Below are 14484 nucleotides of genomic sequence, written 5' to 3'. Positions count from 1 at the left end.
CATTATTTTAACCAATAGGGCGTTTGGCGCTAACAGTCGACAATGTCACAAGGCTCCCAAAGTCATAGGTCGATACACGACAATACAACGGAAGTTGAGCTTCAGCCTAGCAAAACTACTCAGGCAATAGCGATACCTGAGGATAATAATGCAGTAAGCTTAGAGCCTTCGCAGGCCGAAAGCAGCAACGGCCGACCACTTACTTCCCACTCCGCCACCTCAGAGCGTCTACGGTCTTCATTCAATCAAGCTACTGATACGCCAGTTCGAGGCATGGAGTCGGCGAACCCAAGTGTACAATTGAACTCTGCTGGGGCTTCTTTGGTAGAAGACGTTAGACTGGAACGAGGCGCTGCCCCTGCCCCTCAACGTCAATCCGGCCAGAATCGCATCGGTGAAATTGAGCGCCTATCCCCGCAGATTGAGCGCATGCTTCTTGACAAGATCAGAGACAAGATGATGTACGAGCTGGGTGTTACCAAAGAAAGTGTTACAGGTATTTCGATAAGTGACACGGAGACTAGAACGTTCCGTTTCCATTTCGGATCTGCTGTCAACGAAACTGTGGAGTTAGGCTGGTTAACTGAGATGGGAATTAAGAAGGCCGCCCGAATTGAACAAGCATTTCGCGACGCCTGGCCTGAAGATCGTAAATGGTCAAAGGCATATGTCGTTGAGAGTGACGGCCGCAGTCCCGCCGTTCTAGCCCATTGGTCATCTGTTGGGAAGGTATATCAAGATGACTTAAAAGCCATCTATCAGAATCGGGTGGTATTCTCATTTCCACCTGCACATCTCTGGCCGAGAGCTTATAATAACCATACAGAACTTACCACCTGCAAATCCTCTCTACCCCGGTTATGAGGGGCTATGGCATAGTTGGTGCTATGCAGCCAGAGCCGCTCTAAAAGAACGACGGGAACGAATGGTATGTTTATACAACTAGTAGTCCCGTGAACTGATTGACAAGATAAGCCTCTGACGGACATGGGTGGTGGTGAGATACCCGCTTCACGATATCGGCCTAGGGGGAAAATAATGTAAGTAGAAAAAGGACTATGTAATAGACACCATGACGACTGAAGACCTTGTTAGCTATTGTTCATCGAATAGTCAAAAGAAGGGAGACCAACACCATCCTATAAACCTTCTTGCTTGGGCGTTGAGCTACGACGAACCTTTCAGCAAATCATGTCACGATCAGAACTCGTTTCGAGTAGGATATTCGGCATCCTTCTTTTCCCCCAATTTCCGAGGAGGATGCAATGTGCCTGGAGGTCACCCCGAACAACATGCCATTCATTGGCAAATTCGTTATTTTAGGCCTATCAGTGATTATACATGTTCCGATATGGACTGTCTGTTAAGCAAGCGACAAGCTGCGACTATACGACACGGGTCCGAGGCGATTTGCTTGGGGGAGAGACGAGCACGAGTAAGCTTCCGAGTGTTAAGAGGAACTCCAGGCCTCTTCAGCATACTCTCCTTATCTGATGACTGGATGCCTATAGGCAAAAAGGACTTTCAGAACATCGACAAGGTTAAAGCTAGTTGGGAACGTTATGGCTTAATGGCAAGGGAAAGAGCAATCCCTATCACACATTATCTCTTCGAGATCTGTAGAATCTTTGAAAGATGCATGGACGCATGGGGCGAGACACTCGACGCCATAGATGGACTTGTTCATGTCGACGTAAGTAGGAAAGACGCCGCCCAACTTCCTCTCCGTATCGTTGAAGAGCATTATTGATATCCATTCTTAGTTGAACGACTTTGATGACCAGTCGCGAGTGGAGGATCTGATGTTCGATAAGTCTTTTAACCGCTCTAAGGACTACTTTGTTGCTCTACAGCTACTTAGGATCGTCGACGAGTGGCTGGATGAGATCGTGCCTAGTGTTAAGGAACTGCAAAAGGATCCCTCTCTCGGACACCCTTCCTTCTGTGCGGCTGCAGCGAGAGAGAACTTCAATGCCGCCATCAGAAGCATAGACGAACGCGCTGGTGCAGTTCAAAGGCGAGTCCGAAAGAAGGTCGAGGAGATCAACAGTCTGCGAGATGGAGTATGTTCACACTCTCCGATACTATAGGAAGGCCTTATTAACCGGCCGGTGCCTATAGTTATTCAACGCTACGTCTCTTCGAGAGTCAACCAAAGCTATGGCGTTGAATCAAGCAATTTATGTCTTCACCATTGTGACGGTCCTCTTCACACCAGTGAGCTTCTTAGCGGTAAGTGACATACACCATAAGCCCTCAGCATCACAGCTAACAAAGTAGACATTTTGGGCATTACCGTTCCTGAACAACCCAACAGAAGGCAGCGATGTTGTGCCAGAGCCTTCGGCATTTCGTAACAGCTTCATTGTCATGCCTCTCCTCACCTACGCCCTGGTCATCGGTGTCGCGTGGCTTGTAGGACAGCGCAACAGCACAAATGCACTATTGGACCTGCTGAGAGAACTTTGGGAATTCTTGCGGCTGCTCATGAGATTTGCCTGGAGCTTGCTTCCATGGATGCCGAGAAGAGGCAATGGGAGGTCGCCTTACTCTTCATCAGATTCTCTTGAGGCATAAAGATAACAATGGGCTGGAAATACACTAAAGTCTCATAGAATGTACCGCTACATGTTCCTGGTATCATTCCCCTATTCATCTCCACAGAAAGCGTTTGCTACTAATTCATGCACCACCTTATTTAAATAGCGAAAACCCGCGTTCTTCGTGATCAAACTCCCCCGAGACCTCGGCTATGTTGAACTGGGAAACCTGGAATGTCGATGACAGTGACAGCAGACTCATCGGCTTGTTATCCGATAGGATGGCCGCGACTTTGTCCGGAACTCGTATAACATGCAAAGCAGGGAAGTTCCCAGTATTGCTAGTCTGGTGTTGAGCTTGAAGTTTATTGTATGCCTCTTTGAGAGCCCGCTCCTGACTATCCTTTTCGCCAATGGCATACACTAAGGCTCCTTGGATTTGCTGTGCCAGTTGGATGTTTGGCTGGAGCTGACTGTGATCGACAGTTTTGGTGTTCTTGGCCTCAACGATATAGGTAGATCCGCCTTCGTTATAGACCATGTCCAGTTCTCTGAACTTGTTACCCTGCAAGGGCACCGTGATCATTTGCGAGCTGCCATTCAGACCCTGCCGCTTCTCCAAATCAGTGAGGGGTCTGGAGATCTGGCTGCCATGCGTGATTTTATAATCCTGGACGAGCTTGTATGCAGTGAAGATCTCGTGATATAAGCCTCTGTCCAACTTGCTGCCCGCACGTGATGAAAGACCAGCGTTGAAGATGTCAATCATGACATTGATACGAGAGCGCGGGTCCGCTTCATTCGGCGGAACGCTGGGGTAGACGATGGTTGAATTGTGACTCTGCATGCTGGCAAGAGAAGACGAAGAGGGCTTTGACTTGGGGCTGAAAATGAGGGGTATTCGCTTCTGTTTAAGTATATTCGTGCAGAAGGGTGAATGCATGTAAGACCAATCATATCAGCATTGCACTTTGAAGATGCATGTTGCTGCCTGATCAGACAAGGCGTGCGGCGCGGTTGTCACATCATCATCGCCCGGTCAGTGTTGGCTTGGATGTATCTTACGCAGATCATGGCCAACATCCATAACGGATGGCCCCTCCAATTTACTCGTCAACTGGAAAAAGGTAACAACTCAGATGTCCCCAATGGGATTCAGGCCTACCAGGTAGCTGAGGGCTTCTAACCTAAAATAACGTGCTAAAATTTAAAGCTTCGTGCATTACTCAACTTCACTTACCCTGCCACTGTCGTTTTACCTCGTGGCGTCACCACCCACAGGAGAATCTCAAGCCACAGGACCCTTAGCTTTAAATTCTTAAAACAAAAGCTTGAATTATTGAGAACGACCTTGATCTCTAATGCATAGATTATGGCGCAAAGCACCGTCTATTGCCTTGCATCTCCTTCCCTCCTCAACACTCAGCTTATAACATTCTCCATTTCCTGCGCGACTATTTCTTCTCCTCTCACCTTCAACTTCAAATTAACATCGCTAATTATGGGTACACAAAATTCCTGACCAGCTCATCGGCTTCCTCACCCAACTCCAGGAACTCTCATGGGAAGCTATTGGAGGCTTGCTTGTCGACGAGCATGGCGAAGTTGAGCTTGGCCCCCTATGGACGAGACCTTCTGGCAAGTTCCAGATATTTAGGCGCTTTGGCCTGAGGGTGAGATAGTGGATACTCTTAACATCGGAGGATCATACAAAAAATACGTCGACTACATAACAGCACATGTCACCAAGTACATCCGACTCATCCAAACCCATCACGATTAAATCCCCCGACTCCAGGCCTTCGTAGCCGCCCTCCCGAAACACGACAACGAGCTTAACAACGTCAAGCTACGACTCGCTCACAAAGATTTACACTTCGCCAACATGACCTTCGACCCTTCTTCTGGAAAATCCACAGGAATTCTTGACTGGGAGTTCGCTGGCGTCGTTCCCTACCCTCAGTGGAACCCAAGGCGCTCCTTTCTCTGGAACGGGATCGACACTTCAGAATCGTTGGATGAAAAGTACAGATTATTGGAAGTCTTCAAGCAGCGTTGTAAAGAAAGGGCTGCACATTGTTCGAGGAAACCGAGTACACCTCGTCACTGCAAGACGACATGCAGCGAGCGGTTGACTTCTTGCCGGCAATAGTTGAGGTATCACCGAGGGGTCAGAGACAGGATTTGGTACTGGGATGGAGGGACGCGGTTCTGGAGAACATTACAAAGTTTGGGGCTTAGCTTAGACAGTTCTGTTTGGCGACAATCATACTGCAGCCGCATTCTCATCATCATTAGCTAGAAGAGCTTGCACATCAATGCCAAACCCAAGACTCTCAAACTCAGAATCTGTGCCGAAAGTCCCTAGTATACCCTCAAATGACATGTCTAAAGCCCCCAATTCGCCAAAGTCGATATCTGGGTCAGCTATTATGGTGCTGTTGTCCATAGCAACGTGCACTCCAACCGATGTGTGGAGCTTCTGGTGGAGTGTCCGTATCACCCCAGCCGCACTTGAAGCTGTGCCAAAGAACTCTCCCATTCTTTCCAACACTGTGATACTTTCTGAGAGCGCCGTCCGAGCGACCGATGTGACGGGGCTATCGTTATGACTTGCCAAGAGATAGCCAACGAGTGTTATTGCTGCGTTCCATTGACAGTTGAACGGCTCGTACCATCCATTCAAGATATCGTATTCTTGGTACACCTGATTCAAAAGCTTTGTCGTTGCTGCTGCGTGTAGAGCTGAAAGGTCTGCTACTTCTACCGCTTGAGGATCCAAGCAGGCTTTAGTGTAATCAGAACGAGTCAAGGATTGGCTTATGCAATGCCTTCCAAGTGTGAGCATCAATTCATGATAGAACAGCTCAAGCATCAACCGCTGCCTTCGCAACCAGATGGGTGCAAAAGTCTCGATCTCAATCTCCGAGAGGTCAGTGGAGAGAGGGCTCCCGCCACAGCGTCTCTCCGTCTTCAAGACCTGAGGTAGAGCGTCAGCCCAAGCGCGAAGCTTATCCATACCAGTAGTAAGCGCTCTTGGAAGACTGTGAGATTGAGGGACTGCTTCGGGAGTATACATTGTAGTCATGGCTCTGGATCGGTGATTAAACGTGTCGTCAAAGGCCGAACGGGCTATCTCGGTGAGCTTCGCTCTCTCTGTAGTGTAGCTCAACTGATTAACGCAACTTGCAACATTTCCTTGTTCGCCAGTAGGTAAGAATGGTAGGATCTGTTGAGATTGGGTAACCCAAGGACGACCTAGACGAATACAGGATCTCGTTTCAGTCATAAATAGGATACACCATGCTCGTTTCCGCATTTCTCTTTCTTTGACGGGTAGGTCTTCTCCTAGGTCAATATGCAACCCCAGTGTATACGCTGTGCGCGCTGCAACACCGAGCATGTTCTGAGCCATGTTCTGGTAAGAAGCATTGGCCAGGTAAATTGCAGACCACAGTTGACAGTGGAAGGTCTCGAGTGCAGGCCGCTCCAAGTCACACGATATGAGTCTTTGGCAGCGTTGGTACAACCAACGGCCTGCAACAGCTGCGTCGCGAGAGTTGATCTCTGCCTTGTAATCACTCTGACGTGGAAGCGAGGTGACGCCGAATTGCATACAAAGGGCCAAGACGATGTCAACAAGAGGGGAGTCTCTTCTTGTGTTGCCGTTTGGCTCATCCCATAGTGACTTGTAGTGCTCCTTGAACTCTGCCTCGTCGAGAAGTTGGTAGCAGCAGTGCCATGAGTCCCAGAAGAGGTCAAGAAAGAAGGCTTCTTGAGTTGCTGACAAGTCTCTCCCAGACAAAGTACTTTCAGTTAACCCATGTGTGACTCTGGTCGGCACCGAGTTTCCCGAGGGTTGGCGTTCATCTGACTCGGGATCGGGAGTACAGATCACTTGCACCATAGACCTGCTTGCAGAGTTGGGTATCAAGTTATGAGTCTCTTGGTCGTTGTTCAGGATCAAGTCACTAGCTTTAAGGCACGAGTTGATACAATGGATGAAATAGTACGTGGATGACGGCCCGTAGAATTGAGTACTGGTAGCCGATGACTGAACGGCCGTCGTGGTGTCGAGTTGAACTCCCTCGTTATTATGTGAGACCAAGCTCCGAGACGAATCGTTTGACATGGAACGCGACAACTCCTCATCTGGCGGCGTTGGAATACTCATATCCTTAAGTTGTCGTTCTAGCTCTCTCACTCGTTCTCTCAGCCGATCTATCTCGCTGTTGCTCGTGTCAGCCAGGCAAGCAACCTCAGCGCGGGCCAGGATCTTTTAAGTCTATACCTCATGGCGCGAGAGAGATTCCATCCCGCATTCTGTCTAGCAGTGCTATTGCAGTGTAATCCCTTTTTTGAGCAATTTTGACATGGGTAATTGGTATCACATTTGACGCGATGCAGTCGGCATGAGTCGCAAGCCTTTGATACTTGATTGCGCTTGGCCTTTCTTGACGGAGGCGGTGTGTTCGAAGCAGAGAAGGTTCCAAACATATTTCAGCTCGATTTAAACGGGTTTCAAGATATTCGGAGTGATAAGTTATGGAGGGGGTTAAGATCCTTGTCAGCACTAATATCCTTCCAAACCATTGAATCGGAGTTAGAAGAAGCTGTTTAAAGCCGATCCTGGTAGCAACTGGGATCCACATCGCTTGAGATAACAACCATGATTGGGTCGGTAGGAGATAAGCTTGAATTCGAGTGTGAGCTTACCCAGCAGCGGATTTCTCAATCGCATGGATCGATGTGAAATAAAGAGTTGATAGATCTATTCTCATATGTAAAGGATTTCTATTCGTGCATTAAGCTTAGTTATGTAGGCTGAATACTTGTGTTTTAATATACTCCAAGCGCCTTGGCGATCTCCTCAGCGACACCCTTAGACGACGCTGGGTTCTGTCCTGTAATCATCTTCCCATCAACAACAACCTTCTCCGCAAGCGGACCTTCATCGGCCTTCACATACTTGCCGCCACTAGCTTCACCCAACCTCTTCTCAAGACTAAAGTCCATATCATCCGTGAACTTGAACAGTTCCTCGCCCACGTCATCGAAACCTGTGACCTGCTTGCCCTTCAAGATCAATTCTCCCGATGCTGCAGTTGCATTGACAAAAGCAGCTGGCCCGTGACACACAGCTGAAATGATCTTGTCCTGAGAGTGGAAATCGCGGAGGAGGTCTTTTGAGTGCTCATCGTGGACAAGGTCTACCATCGGGCCGTGTCCGCCCGGGTAGAAAATTGCATCGAACTCCGAGGCACGGCCAGCTAGGTCGCTCAGCTTGAGAGTGTTCTTCCAAACTGACTCGTGGTTCTCGAGGAAGTCCTTACACACGGGATCATCCTTGAAAAGCTCCACGGATACAGGATCGAGTGGAGATTCGCCGCCCTTTGGAGTTGCGAAGATGAGTTCAGCGCGAGGGTTGAGAACGTGAAATGGGTGTGCAAGCTCGGGCTATATGTATCAGCATGGTGTAAACAAACTTCACTAATAGGCATTCGCGTGGTGATTAGGATTAATTGAGGCTGTCTTTACTTACCAAGTACCATCCGATCTGTTTTCCAGTCTTGGGGACTTTATCGGCAGAGGTGAGGACTACAAGAATATTGGGCTTAGGGGTTGTCATCTTGAAGTTAAGAGTTCCGAATTATGTGTTTCTGTGTGAAATGGGCGCTCGGCACCTGCTGAGAGTGATCAAGATTGTGTTGGTCTTCAAACTTTACGGAAGGGTGCTTGGGGTTTAAATAGTCGACTCTCCGCAATAGTTATTTTCTAGACTTCCTCAAGGAGGGACGGAGTGCCATATCAATTCCGCTGATTCATCTTATGGGAATGGCTCGTTTCTGTATGCCGACTGGTTACTTGCTGTCTATTCCTCTTGCTGACTCCGTCGCTCCTTTGGGAAATGTGGACCGAACATGTGGCCTGGCCCTCTAAGTGCCTATGATAGTCAATTCAATCACTTAACCTATCAGAGGCTAGAAACCTGGTCCTATTGCCCCTTTCACTCATACCGCATGATTATATGGGCTTGGGGCTTAGACATCCGTTGAGCTGCTAGTCCAGTCAACAGGATGCGTCAGGAACTGATCTTTACAGCCACTTAGACCTCTTCTGTGCCTGCATACGTCCACAGCGAGACAGGCATAGGTAAAACGTAGAGCTGTGGTAGGTACATGAAATGAAGCCCAATGTGGACACGTAATGCCGATTTGAAGCTTCGAATTTAATCTTAAATATTGAACTGATGGGAGTGTATCACTCGTTCATTTGCTCGCTCTTAAGTATCAAAGTTTTGATATCGTGGAAAAGAATGTCATTTTCGGTGTTGTAAGTGTCAGCTGTCCAAAGTTTAGTCTTGTGTGTTGCATCTCGTCCTATAGTTTGGGGTGAAGTGTTGCCTTCTAAACTCACGAGCTAACCATCGCGCTCCCATGTACCATACAGAAACCTTACTGGTGATACACGAGCCCAAATCAGCCTGTAATATGATAGAGCGGCAAAGTAGATTTCATATTACTCTCTAAGAAAAGGTTTATTCAGAAATACATTCGCATCTAAAACTTTAAAAATTCTTCGATGGGACCTAATGAATATACATAAATGTCACCTGTCACCCCTTCGCACTCCTACACTTCCTTTCAAAGAATCTTCATACACGACAGTAACCCAGGGTCCGAAACAAACAGCAAAATGACAGTCGGTCCTCAAGACCAAAAGCCTAACCCCTCCCTGGGCGAGGAAGTCCAGTACCACGGTTTCAACGGCATGTGTCGAGATTCTTCAATAGATCTGTGCGAGAAGTCAGATGAAACAAAATCCAGCAACACGAAAGACCTGAAGTCGCAATCTTGCGAACTCCCAAAATACTCGAGCAACCATCAAGACTGCCGATCCCAACCTCAAAACGACCAGAACAAGACAACCAAACCCAACAAACGCAACTGTCGTCATCAAAATGCTGCCGCAAAACCTCCTCTTCCAAAGAAGAAAAAGAAATTACAGAAGACTAAGCACCCGCGTCGAGATGGCCCGGTCGAAAGAGAGAGCCTTTATATCCGCCTAGGGTGTTGTTGTATGTCCATTGAATTCGATCTTTCTTCCTACAAAAAGAAATTCGTCAAGAAAGCACGCAACGTTCGCTAAATGCGGACGACTAGTATGTATCTTTGAACGGATGAAGGTCTTTTACTGACTGGTTATTAGAACATCCACAACACCGTTGATAATGGAAACACGACAAATGAAAAAGACATGTACCGACTCCCCAACTCTTTGTATCCTCCTCGGGACTTCTTAACTGGTGAATTTAAGAGTTGGTGGAGTAAAATGCTTGACAAGATCAACAAGCCGAGGGACATCGCTTTTAGAACCGGTACACTGAGCTCATCTTCGAGCATGGTTGTCAAGTCAAGGTTGGAGGATTAAGTATATCGGCTTTGCAAACCTGACGCTCGAGTACTTTCCACAGGATCAATGTATAGCGTTCTGGTTTTGAGAGTATCGTTGTCAGTTTTATCACACTCTAAACAGCGATTGGTATTCCTTTGTGATGAACAGAGACGATATCCAATCTAGAGTTACAGTATCTGCTTTGTTCTCAAACTACTTAGCCAATTTAGCTAGGTGAATATACGTTGAAAAAATGTAAAGACTGTCATGAGGAACCTTGGAAAAATTGACTGCAATGCGAGTGCCACGGCCATTCGCAAGCCTGAACCGAGAAGGCGTCTACTTTCTTCTGCGTTTAGACGAGTTCCTATGGAGCAAGAACCTGAACATATAGTAGAAGGTGGATCGGCTTTGTTTTATGCAACTCACAGGGGGTATACATCGACATTAAGGCTTCTCCTTGCTTATGGCGCTGACACAAGCCTTCTGGATGAATGTGGGAAAACAGCTCTGGAGTGGGCCTCTGAAAATCGATATCAAGAAATCGAACAGCTGTTAATGGATCATGATGAGTCCTTGGGCCGCTCTATAAGATGATAAAGAGATTAAATAGTGTTTGCTTTCCATATAAGTACTTATTTATATATAGAAAATTATCAGCTACGTCAGATCTCCTTGATATTATCCGAATCGTCATAATCTGGTGGAGGAAGACTTCGATCCACGTTCATAAGAAGGCATCCGCTCGCCTTGTCAACCAGTATGTCCAAATGCCGGTAACTACCTCCAAATCTCGTCCCGACAATTTTCACTGTCTCCATAAGCGTATCAATAACGCCAACATCCATAGTTGAGCCCTGATATTCCAGCGGTACCAACGATAGTAGATCCGCCAGCGAGCAGCCAACATCAAACACCTTCTCGACGATTCCGATGCCATTGGCCTCAAAGGCTTGTGTTGGCACTAATTGTGACACCAACACGATGTCGCGTGCTATGTTGGCAGGGTAGTGCAACGACATGACATCTTCGCTATTCGCAGTGGAAAGAACCCTTTTAGAAGCGCACAATTTCCAGACGACGATCTTGAGCCATTGACGCGATATGAGGAGATCTGCTTGCTGAACTTGGGAGTGATTTGAAGGGTTCGGAAGCGCGTATTTGAGAAGATGCTGCAATCGAAACAGGTTTGCGAAATCTGTCGAAGTGGATGATGTTGGACTGTTCCACTGCGAGATGAAGTCCTGACCGAATGGACGGAACAGGGAGATAAGATCAAGGAAGCCGCGCAAGATCTCTGCTTCCGAGGACGTCGGGTCAACCTCCGGAAGCTTCAACGTGTCTTGTAACCTGATTGGGCGATTCCTCTGCAATGCATAAGCTCTCTCAGTGATGAAGAGCACCCAAAACATTCGCTGAGCGTACTTCACAAAGACCGGATCGCTTGCATCGCTGTAGGTTGTCTCCTCATGTAAACGCAACGTCTGAAGCATTGTTATAGCTTCCTGCAGATAATACCAAGCCGAATTGTCTTTATCCATCGAGAAGAACGAGGCGTGGAGAAAGAATGATGTTTGAATGTGCATCAAAGACGGATGCTCAATAACATTACAAAACTCTCTTGCGCGAAGAGTTTCCGCTATCAAAAAGTCTGCCGATGGAATCGTGAAATTGTCCTCGACAGGGCAGGGCGGTAATATTTCCGGCGAGAGAGCTATGACAGCACAACATGCTGTTATTAAGCCGTATTGTTCAGTTGATCTTGGTGTTTGCTCGAGGTAAGGGCGATGTAGAATTGGAGTAAGTGGGTATTTATGCTTGAAGTATGCATCGAGACACCATCGAATAACCGCATCCGTCATTTGAGGTGACTCTGAGAACTGCTTCGGACATGGTGGAGATGCCGTGGTGGTTGAATTGGTACCAGGGAAGTCATTCTCAGGGCTGGTAGGAGATGAAAATGCTGTCGCTGCAGGTAGTTGTCTGGGCCTTCGCGCATATCGCGGTCCTTTCGGTCCAGTCTTTTTAGGTACCGCCAAATAGGTACAGCTTATATCCAAATTTTGACAGTTATGACATGGTCGGCAGCCATCGCAGCGGATTTTTCGTTTGTGACAGACATCGCACGCCTGCCTGACTTTTGATGGCTTTGATGGCGCTGGACAGGACATGGCTCGATTAATTGGAAGGATAGCGCATCAGTTGCGACAAGGTTTGGAGTTTGCGGGGGTTGGGTTTTAACTTATATAAATGCGGACAACAGAGGACTTCGTCATGGCTGGACGCCACTGGATCCACTGAATTTAGCGCATTAACTGCTCCAGAATGGGCTCATAGAGCCAAAACGGCGGGGATATTACTACGAGATATGGCCATCAAATGCCTTCATAAGAAGAACCATTGGCGAAAGGAGGAGGAGGTTCATTTGATATGTGATCATGTTCAAACACTATAAAGTTTTTCATTTTCTCCATTCCATATAAGACGACCAAATTGCAAACTCCAATCCCAGCGACGCCCATCCACGATATTTGAGAGCATCGCCCCCATCACATTCTCAACACCTGCTAGCCTAATCACTCCTTCTCCACACTGGGCTTTCGGACAACAGCTCCATCGTTGACAACAAACTCGGAGAACTTTCTGGGAGGAACACCCTCAGCATACAGGCAATCGATATCATGATAAGTTCTGTTCTTCGTCTCAGGCTGGAACCAAAAGAGTGTAGCCAGAATGAAGACCTCAGCGCCAACAAACAAGAACATGACCTTTCCGCCCCAGTTGAGCTGATCAGGGTTGATGAAGAAGGGAAAGACGGAAGATAGCATAAGCGCGGTAAGTTGCTGGCAAACAAGACTGAAAGCAATAGTCTTGGGACGTGTAGCCTGAGCAGCCGTTTCCTGAGCGACAGCCCATCCGAAGCATCCAACTGTCGCGGTATAAAGCATCGACCAGGTGATCATAAAGGTAAGAAGAGCGGTGTTGGCGGCTCGGTTGGCGGTGCCTGCGAGGGAAGTTCCGGCGATGATGATGGACCAGCAGCAGAGAAGTGTACCGCCTCCGATGAGGGACTTTCGACGGGGGAGGACATCGGAGACGCAGACGGCAACGCAGTTGGAGAGGAATTGGAGGGTTGAGGAGATAGCAGTGAGGCCGAAGGGGTCGGATTGTCCGATGAGTTCAAAGTAGTAGGTTTGGTATGTGTCTACAACAGTTAATATCCGAATCAGTAGGCAGAGTGCCTGGTTACTTACTCGCAAAGTATCCACCAGAGAAGTTCTGAGACTGGAGTCCCATGACAGCAATAAGAGTTCTGCTTCGGTGCTCCTTTGAGAAGATAGCCTTCCAGCTAGTCTGCTTAGCCATATTGGCTTCACCAGCAGTGACCTCAAGCTCAGACTTGATGAACTCAAGTCTCTCCTCAACATCAATAGATGTACCGTAAAGCTTGAAGATAGCCTTTCGGGCATCGTCGTCTCGTCCCTTCTTGACATACCAAACAGGTGACTCTGGCAGGAAAGGAAGACCGATGGCGAAGAGAGTAGGGACAAGGAATGTCATGACAAAGGCAAGTCGGAAGCTCCATTCGCCCTTGATCTTGGAAGAGCCCCAGCCAGTGATGGAGGAAAGGAAGAAACCCAGGACGATGATGACGTTGGTGAGGGAGCTGAGAGAGCTTCGAAGAGCGGCGGGTGCATTCTCTGTGACGTACAGAGGAGGCGTGACGGTTGAGAGACCGACGGAAAGACCAAGAAGAAGCTTGGAGACGAATAGAATGGGAAGACTGGGAGCAAAGACCAGTGCGAAAGAAGATGAAATAGATAGAGCGACAGCCGTCCATAGAACAGCCTTGCGACCAACCCAGTCCGCAAACTGACCAGCCAGAAAGGCACCAAAGATCTGACCAATAGTGCTAGCAGCGTTCCAAAGAGACTGCCAAAGCGCCGGAATGACATATTGATCTCCGACTTGGTAGTACTCGCCGTAAACCTTGCGGAACTCGGGGAAAGCAATAGCTACACCTGAAAGACCAGAATCATAACCCCAGCCAAAGACCAGGGACATGATGTAGATGGACCATAGGACGAAGCGCTTGTCTTTCTTGAGGTTTGACCAGAGACGCTGGTATTGTTGCTTGGGTGTGAGGTCTTGAGCGTCAATGGCCTTTTGGATGGCGACTGAGTCTGTGGCTGGTGCCTTTTCGACATGGTCAGACACTGTCGCGATGGCTTCAACCTTGGTAGTCATTGTGAGAATGTGTAGAGGGTGACTGAGATGATTGAGAGTGTGGTGATGATCTGCTGGTTATTCAGAGGGAATGCCCTCAGGATTATATGTTAATTCATGAGTATTAGACTTGGAGAATTATCCCCAGAGACGTTGAACATTTTCTGATGGATGGAGCCCCATGGGGAACAGCGAGAGCGAAAAATCGCCCCATCTCATCGGCCGAGAAGACTTTAGCATGTCACCATCCTCACAGCCAGATCGAGAAACTGGGTCCATGGGTGAAATGGTTGAATTTCTATTGGTCCTGGGATGTCTGGAG

At 47.9% G+C, this 14484-nt stretch overlaps 6 protein-coding genes across 6 annotated transcripts; 2 read left to right on the top strand and 4 right to left on the bottom strand.

Annotated features, from left to right (window-relative positions):
• Positions 1-273: 273 nt before the first annotated feature.
• Positions 274-2280, top strand: BKA55DRAFT_518677 (uncharacterized protein; the record flags this gene model as incomplete). The annotated part of the gene is made up of 5 exons (XM_046188286.1): positions 274-768; positions 827-932; positions 1086-1693; positions 1764-2063; positions 2122-2280. 5 exons carry the CDS (start codon positions 274-276, stop codon positions 2278-2280), a joined length of 1668 nt encoding a protein of 555 aa, XP_046046258.1.
• A 414-nt stretch (positions 2281-2694) lies between these two features.
• BKA55DRAFT_517851 (uncharacterized protein) lies at positions 2695-3387 on the bottom strand (the record flags this gene model as incomplete). Its single annotated transcript, XM_046188219.1, has 1 exon — positions 2695-3387. One exon carries the CDS (start codon positions 3385-3387, stop codon positions 2695-2697), a length of 693 nt encoding a protein of 230 aa, XP_046046257.1.
• A 1419-nt stretch (positions 3388-4806) lies between these two features.
• On the bottom strand, positions 4807-8169 carry BKA55DRAFT_596149 (uncharacterized protein; the record flags this gene model as incomplete). The annotated part of the gene is made up of 3 exons (XM_046195905.1): positions 4807-6798; positions 7389-7997; positions 8083-8169. The coding sequence occupies 3 exons, from the start codon at positions 8167-8169 to the stop codon at positions 4807-4809; spliced, it is 2688 nt and encodes an 895-aa protein (XP_046046256.1).
• A 1067-nt stretch (positions 8170-9236) lies between these two features.
• BKA55DRAFT_692986 (uncharacterized protein) lies at positions 9237-9971 on the top strand (the record flags this gene model as incomplete). The annotated part of the gene is made up of 2 exons (XM_046199854.1): positions 9237-9680; positions 9750-9971. 2 exons carry the CDS (start codon positions 9237-9239, stop codon positions 9969-9971), a joined length of 666 nt encoding a protein of 221 aa, XP_046046255.1.
• A 569-nt stretch (positions 9972-10540) lies between these two features.
• On the bottom strand, positions 10541-12131 carry BKA55DRAFT_575683 (fungal-specific transcription factor domain-containing protein). The gene has a single exon (XM_046193404.1). It carries the CDS (start codon positions 12104-12106, stop codon positions 10601-10603), a length of 1506 nt encoding a protein of 501 aa, XP_046046254.1. The 5' UTR covers positions 12107-12131; the 3' UTR covers positions 10541-10600.
• Positions 12132-12370: 239 nt separating this feature from the next.
• BKA55DRAFT_619964 (general substrate transporter) lies at positions 12371-14405 on the bottom strand. Its single transcript, XM_046196753.1, has 2 exons — positions 13190-14405; positions 12371-13140 (listed from the first exon to the last, which is right to left on the bottom strand). The coding sequence occupies exons 1-2, from the start codon at positions 14181-14183 to the stop codon at positions 12512-12514; spliced, it is 1623 nt and encodes a 540-aa protein (XP_046046253.1). The 5' UTR covers positions 14184-14405; the 3' UTR covers positions 12371-12511.
• Between the last annotated feature and the right edge of the window lie 79 nt (positions 14406-14484).

Source organism: Fusarium redolens (assembly GCF_020744475.1).
Source record: "Fusarium redolens strain MPI-CAGE-AT-0023 chromosome Unknown BKA55scaffold_13, whole genome shotgun sequence".
NCBI lineage: Eukaryota > Fungi > Ascomycota > Sordariomycetes > Hypocreales > Nectriaceae > Fusarium > Fusarium redolens.
Note: the sequence above shows the minus strand (reverse complement) of the source record. Positions and strands in the feature narration are given on the sequence as shown.

Excerpts from the sequence above, each read along its gene's own strand:
- BKA55DRAFT_619964 (XM_046196753.1), bottom strand. The coding sequence starts at position 14,183 with ATGACTACCAAGGTTGAAGCCATCGCGACAGTGTCTGACCATGTCGAA. Across the intron at positions 13,141-13,189 it reads CTCTGGTGGATACTTTGCGA|ACACATACCAAACCTACTAC; the intron begins GTAAGTAACCAG and ends TAACTGTTGTAG.
- BKA55DRAFT_575683 (XM_046193404.1), bottom strand. The coding sequence starts at position 12,106 with ATGTCCTGTCCAGCGCCATCAAAGCCATCAAAAGTCAGGCAGGCGTGC.